This window comes from Pimephales promelas, chromosome 13, assembly GCF_988280905.1.
Source record: "Pimephales promelas chromosome 13, fPimPro1.hap1.1, whole genome shotgun sequence".
In the NCBI taxonomy this organism is placed as follows: domain Eukaryota; kingdom Metazoa; phylum Chordata; class Actinopteri; order Cypriniformes; family Leuciscidae; genus Pimephales; species Pimephales promelas.
The window spans coordinates 35,284,464-35,299,261 of NC_142781.1; the positions used below are offsets into that span (position 1 = coordinate 35,284,464).

At 36.6% G+C, this 14,798-nt stretch overlaps 1 protein-coding gene across 4 annotated transcripts; it reads right to left on the reverse strand.

Annotated features, from left to right (window-relative positions):
* Positions 1 to 617: 617 nt before the first annotated feature.
* Positions 618 to 13,821, reverse strand: mettl24 (methyltransferase like 24). 4 transcript variants are annotated; one of them, XM_089118971.1, is made up of 7 exons: positions 13,682 to 13,821; positions 13,169 to 13,214; positions 12,818 to 13,010; positions 9,569 to 9,667; positions 7,566 to 7,702; positions 4,751 to 4,979; positions 618 to 2,256 (listed from the first exon to the last, which is right to left on the reverse strand). In XM_089118971.1, exons 3-7 carry the CDS (start codon positions 12,986 to 12,988, stop codon positions 1,933 to 1,935), a joined length of 960 nt encoding a protein of 319 aa, XP_088975097.1. In that variant the 5' UTR covers positions 12,989 to 13,010; positions 13,169 to 13,214; positions 13,682 to 13,821; the 3' UTR covers positions 618 to 1,932. The 4 variants fall into 4 exon arrangements, with proteins under 4 accessions (XP_088975097.1, XP_088975096.1, XP_088975098.1 ...); XM_089118970.1 differs by having other exon boundaries at positions 13,169 to 13,244; XM_089118972.1 differs by lacking the exon at positions 13,169 to 13,214 and having other exon boundaries at positions 13,671 to 13,821.
* Positions 13,822 to 14,798: the final 977 nt, after the last annotated feature.

Sequence of the window (14,798 nt, forward strand, 5' to 3'; positions counted from 1 at the left end):
TAAAGCTACAAAATTATTAGTAGTGAACGATTTTTTTGTCTTTCGTTGTTCGATTAGCATCAGGATTATTAGGACGCTGTCACTTTAAGAGCGAACGCATTTTATTCTTCTCTTAAACTGTTAATGTTAAAACTGTTTACATTACATAACCGACTGTGTTTACATGGATACTTAATCAAATAGTTTTTTTTTTCCTGTAAATTGATTTTAAATTATTGATTTTCAATAAACAAGTAGTTAATATTAATTGACTTACATTTTAGAGATAATATTGCCTGTTTTTGCTCCATTTCACCAACGAAATAGCTGTTTGAAGACATTAGGGAGTGAACGAATCGATTGTCTTAATGAGTGAGTCATTGAATCATTCATTCGGTCAAATGCTTTGTTCATGAGTTCATGAGTGAATCGTTTGAATCTAAATGACTCGCTCATTACCGGTGACTCGCTGCCACCTACTGGCAGCTTTTATTATACATATAAAGTTTTTCATTTTTTAAATCACTTGAAAATATCAATATTTATTCATCATTCTCTTCGGCATTGTGGGTAATTTAGTCCTTCAATGATAATTTTGCTTTTTTATCAAAATTAAAAAATCTAAATTGCTTTTTTAAAAACATATCTTATTTTAAAGGGAAATCGCACATGGTGTCTCCACAGAAGCAAATATGACAAGTGCACAACCTCACAAAATATTCAAAATATGGAATTTGCTTTATGTATGTTTATACCATAACCTGATTACGCCAGCGTTATTGTTTCTAGAAATGCAGATTAAACGATCAATCAGAATCATCTCCAGTATAACAGATGACAAAAAGGTGTTTTTTAGTTTATTCAGACCTTTTCCAGTATAAACTCTTGAATCAAAATGATGCAAATAAGGCAATCCCAGAATGCACTGCCTGAAATTTACTCCTCCAACTCTCAAGGAATGTGACATTTATAAATCTATTCATACGCCTGCTATTTATACACAATGTTGAGTGTATTCAGCTGAAGTCAGCCACTTTCTCACATTGAAATGACTGGAAAAAGTGTCCCGACATTCATAAATTCATGTTTATATCATGCTAACAAAATATAGCAATTATATTCTTTCATATTGAAAACAATTGATGCTATTAACGATTTCTGTGCTGCATTTATCTGAAATAGAAAGCTTGTAACATTATTACATAATTTGCTACATTACCCTTTACTAATCATCACTGTACCGTAGTAACAGCATAATACATAATATGTTCGATAACATGTTCATATACTGCCATATTACATGTTTAACACTTTTTTTATCTCTATTGTTATGATTATTTCTTGTCAGAAGAGTAAAATTGAAAGCAAACAATGAGTTTACTGGGAGTTTTACATCTTTAATTGTGTCTGGTATTCACATCCTCATTGACTTAATCCATAGACTGTAAATAAATATGTGTGTAGTGTGTGTGACGTCACCCGTAGTGTTTCTGAAGAGCGTTTTGGGGGCGGAGCCGCGGATAAACGAACATGTGCAGCGAGGCGGATCAGCTGAGGTGACGTGACGCTAACACAACGTTAGCAGTGACATCAGCGGCAATCCACCTGTCACTCAAGTGGCCACGCCCTTAATTATGCACAACTTTAAGGCTTAATATAATTTAAACGGATGAGTTATAAAAATATTCACCCCCTCACAGTCGTCATGAAGGGCAACATTAGCGATATAGACCAAAAACACTTTTAGCACCAGACTGTGAACATGTTTTATTCTGCGGTAAAGTTGGCCGTTTTAACATGCGTGTCTATGGGAGTGAGTCTCTCCTGCAGCGCCTCTAGTGGCCAGTGGAGGAACTGCAGGATAATCACTCAGTGTCGGATCTAAGTGAGAGACTGGGAAGGTTCTGCTTGATTTAATCGGCCACTGAGTTTTGCATTCTGAATAGTCGTCGCTCATCCCTGCGGGACGAAGCGAGTGTTGACCCATCCCAGGACGAAGGAGCTGCTGGCGTTCTGGATGTTTCTGTGCAGGATCAGACGAGGTTTGTTCGGGTCGCTGTAACTGTGATAGAGCCGGTAATGAGCGCGCTCCAGTTCCCTGAGGAGGCTGAACCAATAGCGGATCACCGAGGGCTCGTCTCCGCCCACCTCGAACCCGGGCCAGTGCAGGTGCAGCTCCAGCAGCAGCAGACCCAGCGAGTCCAGAACCCGCTCCAGAACCAGGTTCTCCAGGACCTTCCACTCCGCGCTTTCCAGGTCCAGCTTCAGGACATCCACCTGACGGCAGCACAGGTGACACATTATTCCCTTTTCACAAGATTTCTGCGCAATAACCTGTATTTAATATATCATGACGATCAGTATTTGCGCTAAATTTGCACAGATTTGGTTTAAACGCAGAATATCTGTACTTTTTTTTTTAGTCTGAGGTAAAATTGCATGCTGAATATCTCAGACTCTGGTTGGTTTAGAGGAAAGATGTGTTCACGACACGTAATGCTGTGTATTTCAATAACATATCATGTGGATCGTATGAAAACAATGACTTATTTCCTGCATTACTGGACTAAATGAGACATAATCTCAAGCGAAACTCGCATGAAAGTGAAAATGGACTCATTTTGTGAAAGTCTATATATTTTTGACTACTTTTAGCTCAAACATGCTGTAATCGGAGACGAAATGCAACCGTTTTCCTAGTTTGTTTACAAATATCAAAGATGTACTTCGCGATTAATTCTGCAATCAGTTGATCTGTTGAATGAAATAAACCATGTAGCAAAAATCCTCAGAAAGAAAGGTTTTGTTTGATATACGACTTGCCTTAGTTTGTCAAATTTGACCAATGCCATCAATATTCAAATTCATAAACGCGCTTACTTTTGATCGGTATTTCGGTTGCGGAAATAATTTAAACATTTAACAGGGTAAAAAATATCAAACGTAAGCTGGTCTGTCAGTGTGTTGTCAGTGTCCTCTGCTCGGCGATGTGTTTCACTGCGTGAGAACATGAGAGGGGCGTGGCTTGTCAGACATAGCAACAGTAAATAAAGGGGGCGGGGCTTTGCGAACGATTTGACCCACCGCAGTTGATTTTTACCCGCATTTGCCGCGTGTTAACTTCAAACCCCGGCTCTGTCTCTTTAAGCAGGACAGGAGAAGTAGGACACTTTATTGAGGACGGGCAGTGCGGAGACTGACCCGGATTACTGAACACACACACACACGAGAGATGAAACCAGCAGCCCGTCACACACTCGCTGTACAGCCTCTCCTCTGCGGTCTCAGAACGAGTCTCGTCTCTGTGTTAAACTACAGGACGTACGTTCAATTTTATTTAGATTAGATCAGATTAGAAATTAAATGTAATTAATATTATCGGTCTTTAAACTATGAAGACATTTAGTTTAAACTACAGCTGTCAAATCGATTAATCGCAATTAATTGCATCTAACACACAAGTTTGTAAATGTACAGTATATGAAGAGTTCAGATGCAAAAGCCTCTAAGTGCCATTTGAAATTTTCTTCTTTAATGATGATTTTTTATCAAACTTGTATATTTAAGTTCAGTGATTTCACTTAAATGGCAATGATAATTACCTATTAATTGTTATTTAAGTGAACTTACTGAACTTAAATATACAAGTTTGATAAAAATCATCATTAAAGAAGAAAATTTCAAATGGCATATAGAGGCTTTTGCATCTGAACTCTTCATATATATATATATATACAGTATATTTATATATATTAGGGCTGTGCAAAAATTAATTGCGATTAATCACATCAAAATAAAAGTCTGTGTTTACATAATATATTTGTGTGTTCTGTATATAATTATTTTGTATATATAAATATACACACACATGCATGCATGCATATATTTAAGAAAATGTGTTATTCATATATAAAATATTTATATTTATATAATATAGATTATATATTTATATATATATATACAGAATTTAAGCGCAAATAATTCTTAAATATATACATGCATGCATAGGTATTTATATATACAAAATAATTATATACAGCACACACAAATATATTATGTAAACAGACTTTTATTTTGAATGCGATTAATCGCAATTAATTTTTGCACAGCCCTAATATATATATAAATACATGCATGCATACACATATTTTCAAACTTCTTTTTTTATGTTTCACTGACAAATATGCATCACATTAAGTTTATTAGGTTTATGTTCCAGAAGGAAATTTTATATGCAAATCAAATGCATGAATGTTAAATGTGATGCATTTTATCCTTCATAAGCTAGAGAGAGAGAGAGAGAGAGTGGAGTGTGTGTGTGTGCAGATTCCCAAAACAACAGAGATTAAGTTATTATATTTTGATGACGACCGTTGTTTAATAACATGCACTGAATCAATCGTGTTAAGATCTCACTAGAGTCTGCAGCTGAAACGCTTCTTTGGCTCCTTCAGTACATCCATATGCAAGAGTCATAAATCTATCATATCCTCTGCCATAATTACAAGCACATATTTCATTCATTAGCTTCCTCCTGTATGCGTTCTCTCCGTCTATTTCTGTTTCTCAGGCAGATCGGCCACGTCACACACACTCGTGTCTCACACTGATTCTCACGGAAAGCAAACGTGAAGCTTTAGGTGTGTTTGTTGGAAATTGTGCGTCACACACACACAATCAATAACCTCTGAGTTCATGATAGTGTCTTTAGAGCTGTGATTAAAGGGAGAGAGAGAGTGTGTGTCATGGGTTGGGTTAGTGTGTGTGTCACCTGTCTATGGCCGAAGCTGTTGAGTATGTCCTTGATCTTCCTCCTGCTGTGTGTGTGTGTGTGTGTGTGTAGTCGGTCAGGGTTAGGGTCCCTCCAGTCGACGGAGAGCCGGTGGAGCCACATGTGTTCCTCCTGTAGATGAGCTGACCTGAGGCTCGGGTCGAAGCAGTGAACCTCACAGCCGGATCCGGCTAGCATCCGCTCCAGCCTGTCGTCATCCGCTGCCAGCCTACACACACACACACACACACATAATTAAAATAGCTCAACACAACAAACATTTCAAGTGGTTTCCCAAAATTAAACTAAAATTTGCTATTTTAAGACTTCTGCAGTTTCAAAAATATTCAACCCCCTGAACCGATTCCCTCGAGTCATCCTCTTTTATATTGCGCTTTTAACAATGTAGATCGTTTCAAAGCATCTTTACAGAGATAAACATGTAATTTAACCCTTGTGCTGCATTAGATTTTTAACACCGTTGAGTGCATTAAGGACCAAAAATGGCCACATATTAAACATTGCCTAAAATATTATATATTATTATTATTATTATTTTCCACTTTTACCAAGTTAAATCTTTTAACCAGCATCAGTCCTCATCATAACTACCAAAAATGTATTCAATTTCAGGATTTTAACCCTTTAATTACCAGTTTTGTTTGCGAAACCATCGATTTGTATAAGAGGGAAAAAACACAAAAATTCAATTATTTTCAATAAACTAAATGCAAAGAGAAAACTTTAGATTTGGATTATCACAGTCCCACTTTGCAAAAAATCCCACTTAGCGCGTTAGAGACCAAAAATGGCCACCTATTAAACATTGCCTATTGCCTAAAATAAGGTGCATTTCCACCCATAGGGAATAAATATGTAGTGACGTCATCACTATATAATGCAAATATAATGCTTTTGCTTCAAAATGAAAGGATGTTTGTGCAAAAATCATGTTTCATGTATTACTGACAGCCTCAGTTTTAATGGGTTTCAATGGGCCATTTTTGGTCTTTATGGTGCTGCGTGTTACTATTTGATCTACACAGTGTGTGTTATACATATTTTGCAAAATGGGTTCACATTTTTTACATGCATCCAAAAAGTCACAATTTTGCCAAATTTCATACCATTTGCATTAAAACAGCCAAAATGGTCAAAGAAATTAAACTGCAAAAGACCAAAAATGTCCCTAATGCAGCATAAGGGTTAACCTGTTAACTGTCACCCCCCCTTTTTTGAATAGACATGAAAATGCACATTTCGAACTTAAATGGTTGTAATTCAAGAATGCTTTGGAATATAGACATATGATTGGTCTTGTTTTAAAGAAGACATTTGGCAGATTTTTGTAGAAGTGAAATAAATTAAGAAAGTGAAACAAAAAAAAAGTTATAGAAGTTAGAGTTTATGGAAATGTACAATGTAAAAATATTAATTATTCATATTTTACATAAAATATATATTTTCAAAACCTGGGCTACTCTAAAATGGCAGAAAGATCAAAGCCAAAAATCTGAACAAGTTGTGTTTCAAATTTTAGGTTGATATCTCAAAAAATGAGCTTTCAGTAAGATTTTGTTTGAGCGCAGTACCAAACTTTTTCACTAGGGCACAACCAGACTCCATTACTGCCCATATAAGGGCGTCTGCATTTCCATTCGTGTTTTGAGTGATATGAACCATTATTTTCACAATTTTCACACAATTTCTGAAGTAGAGATCCTATTCAGGAGTAGCATGGGAAGTTTGGCAGATTTTGATATGAATTGAACCTCTAAGAAACACATACAAAGAACACGCATGTAAGTCATAGCTAGTTGCCACGTCACAAATGGTGAATTTATTGTTTTTTTCTTGATATTTTAAACTTTTCAGACCTTTTTTTTCCAAAATAATTGAATGGATTCTATCTTTTGAACTTTTGGCATGAAAACAAACTGAGGTATCTACCATTTTTTCATGATTTTTCATGTTTATTGCTATTTTAAAACAAAGGTCTGAACACCCCTTATGAGTATGAAAATATTATTGTTTTATATTGATAAATTATGGCTCCTCTGTAATATATTTTGAAAATCAGTCACCAAATATGGAAACTAGAGATTGTAAGCTTTCAAATGATATATAGTTTGTCAATATTATTTAAGGTATTTACTAAGATATTATTGTTTTAAAAATATAGTGGCAAACGTCCCACCTGTGGGACGGTGACAGTTAAGTGGTTAAGGTAACAGATTTGTTTGTTTGTTATTTTCGGTTCACAACAGATCAATCCGCAAGGGTTGTCTCACTAACCAAGGGCTTCATTAGTTGCACCAGGTGTGCTTGAGCTAGAACACATGAAACATCTGAACTGGCGAGGCGCGTTGAGGCTCACGTTTGAAAGAACGGTCCAAAAAGAGAAGATTTCATCGGCCTTCACAAACAAGGAACGGGATTTAAAACGATAGCCAAGGTACTTAATGTTCCTCGAGACACAGATAGTTTTGCGAGTTCAAAGTTAAAGGAACAGTGGTTACACAGCTGGACGGGACAGAAAAACCCTTGAGTGACCGCTAAAGACCTGCGGCGAGAGGTTTCAGTAAGGCTCTGTATAAACGACGTTTGCTAATGAAGTTTGACTGTATAATGAGGAGAAGCTGCAGGGCAGGAGTTTCACACGTGAATTATAATGCCAGCGTTTTAGTTTGTAGAGCATTACACACACACACACACACACACTACTCAGCAATACTGTCGACATGACTTTACACATGGTTTGCCTTAAAGCGTATTAAACACGCCACATAAACAGCAGAAACAGAAGCAGACTGACCTGAGAGAATAAACGCGGCAGTGTTTGGATGCGATTCGCTGGGCCAGACTGAACCTGTGGTCCAAACACAGAGCCCACGCCCCATGATCCTCTCTGTCGAACACGGGCGGCACGGACGCCGGTCTCTCGCAGGACACCTTCAAACACACCAGTCATCATAGTCGGTTATAATCGTCAGTAATTCAGTCTCACTTCCTGCTTAATCTGTAGCTAATTTACATAATGCCAGCCTCTGGTCTTGATTGGCTGAACAGCGTCTCAGCTCCGCCCTCAAACACTGTAGTGTGTCTGAGATGGAAGAGTTCGGTTCGTGTCGAGAAGACGCTGTTTTCTGCTAACGAAGCAAATCCACTTTGATGAGATTGATACGGCAAAACCATAGACTAAATAAATATGTGCGGAGTGTGTGTGACCAAAGTGGGCGGAGCCGTCCATCGCCATCTTGGCCGCGTCACTCCCGGATAAACGAACGTGCAGCGAGGCGGATTAGCTGGGGTGACGAGACGCTAGCAGACAAACGGCTAGCAGTGACATCAGCGGCAATCCACCTGTCACCCAAGTGGCCACGCCCTTAATTATACACAACTTTAAGGCTTAATATCATTTAAACGGATGAGTTATAAAAATATTCACACAGTCGTCATGAAGGACAACATTAGCGATATACAACAAAACTGCTATTTTTCACCATTTGGGGAAAACCCACACCATCGTTACTGTTCATATCACTGTGTGTCAAGAGCTGAGACTCAGATATGATGATGAGTGTTTGATTTCTGACCAATCACAGCAGAGAAGATCTCAAAGAGGCGGAGTTTGGAACAAATCGTTTCAGACACACGGATGCTGCAATGGATATGAGAAAACTAAAGTGTTTTTTGACCTTGGATGAATGTAAACATATTGTAGGAGTCTTTAAATTAGCATAATCCGGCACTTTAACTCCGGAACGAACGACAGCTTGAAGAGTAGGCTTGTACCAATTCATACGACCTCACTTGTACGAATTTGTATGATTTTTGCAAAATGGTACATATTTTACGAATTGCCATATTTTACGAATTCGTACGAGCGACCTACACCTGACCCCACCCCTACACGTCCCCATCGCGTGGGTGTAGACTGTAGACCAGCGGTGGAGGAAGTGCTGAATCTCAGTACTTAAATAAAAGTACAAATACCCAGATAAATACTTACTTTAGTAAAAGTAGAAGTAACACAATGAAAACCATACTTAAGTAAAAAAGTACTTTATTTTAAATGTACTTTAAGTATTAAAAGTAAAAGTACTTGCAAAACAATTTATTATCTTAATGTCTATTTTCTAATGATTAATAAAACATTTAATTCTAACTCATTCAAACTAATAGCCTACTCCTATAATGATGTTCAATAATGATGGAAAAAAAATGTCACCATTTCTGAAACAAGCTTGCAATTAGGCAATATAAACATCATGCTTATCCTTACTATATGTTAATAACTTTGGCAGTAAACGAGATTAATTTATGGTGTAATTCTGAACCTCTTGGCTTGCCATAATCCTAACCAAACCAAACATATATTACACACGGTGTGTTTCCTATGCACGTAAAAACAAATTTTCGCGTATGAGTTGCACGATAAACACACTGCGTGCGAGACGCATTTAGTTGATGTATCTATGGCAACCGTCACTGGTGAGACAAACGTGCAACGAATGGACGGTCGGATTACGTTTTGGCAGGGGAAAAACTGATCAGAAAATGTAACAGAAGTTGTAGAAATGTAGTGGAGTAGAAAGTAAAATTTCTGCAAAATGTAACGAAGTAAAGGTAAAAAGTAGGCACTATTTATTGTACTTAAGTAAAGTAAAGATACGTGAAAAATGTACTTAAGTAAAGTAACGAAGTAGTACTTCGTTAATTCCACCACTGGTTTAGACACATCGTACGAGTGAGGACGTAAATTAGCCACGTTTTATTGACTCGTCCGAATGGTCGTCTGATAGCGTGAGGCTGTACCTGTGGTGTGGAGATGTATCTGAGGAACCGACGGGCCTCCTCCGGAACACCGCGAGTCTCGGCGGCCCACGGCGCCAGGTCGATCTTCCATCGGGGAATCTGCACGCACACACACACACAGACCGAGTCGTTTTGGCGGGAAAACAGCGGCACAAACATCACCAGTAAGTGTATCTGTTATCGATATCGATATCATCGCAGATCTGTGACGTCTAATCCTCCCTCAAACTCTGTTAGAAATGCTCATGTTTTTCTACTCTATTTCTATTTTTAGAGTTGGACTCTCTGGCTCCAGCTGCATTCTTCCGTCCCTCTTACGAATGTCAAACAAACCCGAGGTCGGCATGAGTGCAACATCTGGGTTATTACAGTCACCTCTTCATCATCTTCATCATCCTCTCGGCTACTTCACAAACATTAGTAAATATTTTCTCTCGTTCTTCTCTGCGATCATATTTTGAATATTCTATAATATTCTATACTGTATATATTTGACTTTTAGTTCAAGTTTTTTAGTATTGTCATTTGTGTTAGTTGTGTTTGAAAATTTGTCTTTATAGTTTTTAATTATTATTTTAGTTTTTAGTTATCATAGAGTTAAGTTGAATGGAAACAAGAAATGTAGAATTTTATTTAAACTTCATTTCAAGCAGGGTTATTATAGTTTACTAAAAATGAAACTAAAGCCATTAAACATATCCGTTATTTAAAACAAAATAAACGTTCAGAGCAACACTCACGTTCAGTGCCAGAGCAACATTTCTCATTTTAATTTAGTTTCACTTTATGTACTAAAATGACCAAAACTGAAATAAAAATGATTGAAAAAACTATATAGACATATTTTTAAAAACTATTAAAAAGGACAAAAACATGCTAAATTAGTCGAAGTAAAATGAAAACAGAAAATATAAAAATAAAAACAGATTCAAAATACGTATAAAAAACTATAATAGTATCTCAATTATACTAAAGTAATGCTGATTATAAGTAGCGAAAAATCTATTTTATGGTTTTAGTTTGTTAACTATAATAGCCCTGTGAAAATAAATATCATAATTTTTATTTCACCCCTAATTTCTTATTTTAATTTAGTTTAACTTGATTTAAAAATTAAAACTAAAGTAAAAACTTAATACAAATGACAAAAACAACAAAATTGCAAAAACTATAATATATATATATATATATATATATATATATATATTACTTTTATTATATATACTGAATATATATATATATACATACAGGTGAACCTTGACACATTAGAATATCATGCAAAAGTTCATTTATTTCAGTAATTCAACTCAAAAGCTGAAACTAATATATTATACAGATTCATTACATGCAAAGTGAGATATTTCAAGACTTTATTTGTTATAATTATGATGATTATGGATTATAGCTATGAAAACCCAAATATTAAATAATGAAATAAATGAACTTTTGCATGATATTCAATTTTTTTGAGTTTCACCTCTAAGTGGGTATGTGTATATATATATATATATATAATATTTTTAAATTAAATTAGCATCACGGATTCCTACGGATAATAACCCCTACAGAAGCTCTTAAAGGAGATCATGTGATCCACGAACGCGCCTTTCTTGGCAGGTTCTGGATCAGCTCTGTTTGCACATCTGGATCCACTCAGTTCCTCGTGTTTGACACACTCTCGGTTGGGGAACACACACACACACACACACAGAGACACTGCTGCTTTACAGTACAATAAACAATAATATAGTATTGTACACTATATCTACAATGATTTACAATAAAGAGTTTGTTATGAGGGAATATCATTAACACTAATATTTTCATTCTGTTGCATGAGAAGTTCGTCCAGCTCTGTTTGGGCTCTTTGCATGAGCAAATTTGATCATAAATATACAGTAAAAAATGTGAAATATTATTTTTTACAATTAAATCAGCTGTATGTGAATATATAGTAAGTTTAATTTATTCCTGTGATCAAAGCTGAATTTATCATCATTACTCCAGTCTTCAGTGTCACATGATCCTTCACAAATCACTCTAATATGAGGATCTGATGATCAAGACACAGTTATGATTATTATCAGTGTTCATAATTTGTTGGAAACTGTGATACGTTTTATTTCTCAGGATTCTATAATGAATAAAAGTTCAAAAGAACAGCGTTTATTTGAAATAGAATCTTTTGTAACATTATAAATGTCTTTAATATCAGTTTAATGCGTTCTTGATCATTTATTCTATAGTCTGAGATTCTCTGAATCTGTTTCTAATACCAAAGACAGTTGTGAATATTTCCATTCTGTCTCAATAATGTTTTATGTGTACCACACCCTTCATACGGTCCCCATCCAGTCGATAAACCCTTCCTTAAGCTCTATTCTCTACTTCATTAATGTCAGATTAACGCGTTATCTTTTATAATGTCAGTCAACCGAGTAAATGTGGGCGGTCATATGTTAATAAGCTCACATTATAATCATGCATATTTATATACGAGTCAGTTTAGTGCACTGAAGGGGATCTGTGTGTGTGTGGTGTTAGACTCAGAGGGTCAGAGGTCAGGCCCTCTCTCTCTCTCTCTGCAGGAGAGCATGAATGTGCTTTTGTGTGCGAGTGTTTCTGACACACACAGGAACACTGAGAACAGAAGCGCGTTTCAGCGTCTGAATCTGAAGTTGCTTCATCTGAGAGTGTGACATCATCAGCACTTCTCACACAAGTGATCAATATCTTCATAAATATATTAATATTTTTTAGAGACCAGAGACTTCTAGACATGGAAAAAGTCATGGAAACCCATAAAATCTTAAAAAGCCAATGGAATTTTTATAAGAATTTTTTTTCATGTCATATAAAAAATTATTTTTAAATCTCTTTATTTTAAAAATTAATAAAGTTGCACAAATTTGTGAGTAATAAATTGTGCAAACCCTAAAAAACATTCAATTATTTTAGCATTAATGTATTAATATTTAATTATTCTAGTTAATGTAAATATAGAATATTGTTATTTTAATGAATTAATTTAATTACTTAAAATTCTTTGATTTAATAATTTTAATATAGTGCCACTCCTAGTTTATGCAAATACAAGTACATTTATTTTGATTCATTAATTTAATTACAATATTTTAATATAGTGCCACTCATAGTTTATGTAAATAAAAAGTAGCCTATTATTATTTTATTTGAATTAATTGAATTCTTTATCATTGTTTTAATCGTGACTAATATGCGTTCCCTCACCCGCCGGCGATGCGTCCGCGCGGTCGCAGCATCTGTTGCCACGGTAACGGCCGGTTCCCGGACTCGACCCGGCGGCGTCATACTCGAACCCCTGAGCTCCACGAGGACGCGAGCGCAGACACACAGCAGAGACAGCAGGAGACTCGCACGCAGCAACACACACCTGTTCATCCTCACGTCTCACTCGTCACACCTGCAGCCGGGTTCACACACACACACACACACACACACACGAGTCTGCGCTGGGTTACAGATTCCTGCAGCAGAACACACTGATCTGTAACAGATGACAGCAAGACCCTTATTCATCGTCTGGTGTCGTTTAAAGCCCTTTGAACAGTTTGCACTGACCTTGAACCGTTTGGTCCCCATTGAAGTCCATTATATGGAGAAAATCCTGGAAAGTTTTCATCAAAAACCTTAATTTCTTTTCGACGAAAAGAAGAAAGAAAGACATGGACATCTTGGATGACACGGGGGCGAGTAAATTATCAGCAAAAGCTTTTTAAAAGTGAAATACTCCTTTAATATGTGATAGCGACAAAGAACACGGAGTAGCCTAAACTCAAACATGTCAACATTTGGCATTAATTGTAAAGTGTGTTTATCAGAATCATGTTCTTAACCGTTGAAATATGAGTACATTTTTCATAATTTTAATTCTATTAGCCTATTACACAGATTCATTTATTTTGGAAGCTAAATGGAAAAACTAAGGTTTCATTAGTTAAAATCAGTTAAACATGAACGTAAACTAAAAGTGAACAATACTTCCAAAGTGTTTACTAATCTTAGTTACTATTGCATCAGTTGATATCAGAGTATTTCTGGAAGTATGATAAGATGAACTAACATCGCGCTCACCTCTGTCCTCCTCCTGATCTTCTGCTCTTCATGTCTGAGTGTTTGTTTCCTCGTTCAGAGTGTGTTCGTCTTCAGAGTCAGTGTCGGTGAACATCTTCTTCTGCAGCAAACAGTGTGTGTGTGTGTGTGTGTGTGTGTGTGTGTGTGTGTGTGTGTGTGTGAGAGAGAGAGAAAGAGCTGGAGAAACTGCAGTCGTCACTCGGCGGTTTGGAACTCCCCCTTTAGACCCGCCTCTCTTCATAAACACACACACACACACACACACACGTTTCCAGAGTCTCAATCCACCCACATGCCTCTGGAACTCTAAACAAAGAAACACACACACATGTTTTCAGAGTCTCTCTCCACTCACATGCCTCTGGAACCCTAGACAAAAACACACACACACACACACACACACACACACACACACACACACACACACACACACACACACACACACACACACATACACACACACACACACATACACACACACACCAGTATTGTAGTACTCGAGACTCGGACTCGGTCTCGAGACCATATTTTAATGGTCTTGGTCTTGTCATGGACTCGTGTCCATTTGGACTCGGAATTGACTCGTCTCGTACTCGAACATTTTTTTTTTAGGACTCGGACTTATTCCCGAGTCCACTCGAGTTCAATTCAAAATATTTTTCATGATTATTAATGTATGTTCATAAAATATTTCTTTAAATTGATTGACACGCCCAGTGATTGGTGATTTTCTAGTGCGCAACTGCGCATGACAAATTGTAATAAAATTACTTTTAACACCACCTACTATGTGGCCTTTTTACCCTAAACTGATCATATTTTTTAAACTCTAAGTAAATTCAGTAAAAAAAAAGGGGGGGATTTCTCTAAGTAAATAAAAGTAAATTAGGTAATCAACCCTCACTGGTCTCGGTCTCGACCGTCTCTGGTCTCGGTCTAGACGCGGACTCGAGTGAGGTGGTCTCGACTACAACACTGACACACACACAGGGATCTTCGAGATCAGTGAATCTCAACCTGCCACACAAGAGACTTTTACAAAACAATAATCAATATGTAATCTGACATCATAATTCTTCTTTTAATTTATTCCCTTAACGCCTTTTTTGTAGTTTTG

What these genes read in the sequence shown, in the direction of transcription:
- mettl24 (XM_089118971.1), bottom strand. Translation starts at nt 12,988, where the DNA reads ATGAACAGGTGTGTGTTGCTGCGTGCGAGTCTCCTGCTGTCTCTGCTG. An exon ending in CGCGGACGCATCGCCGGCGG is followed by an intron (nt 9,668 to 12,817) that starts GTGAGGGAACGC and finishes GTGTGCGTGCAG; the next exon opens with ATTCCCCGATGGAAGATCGA. An exon ending in GATACATCTCCACACCACAG is followed by an intron (nt 7,703 to 9,568) that starts GTACAGCCTCAC and finishes GTGTGTTTGAAG; the next exon opens with GTGTCCTGCGAGAGACCGGC.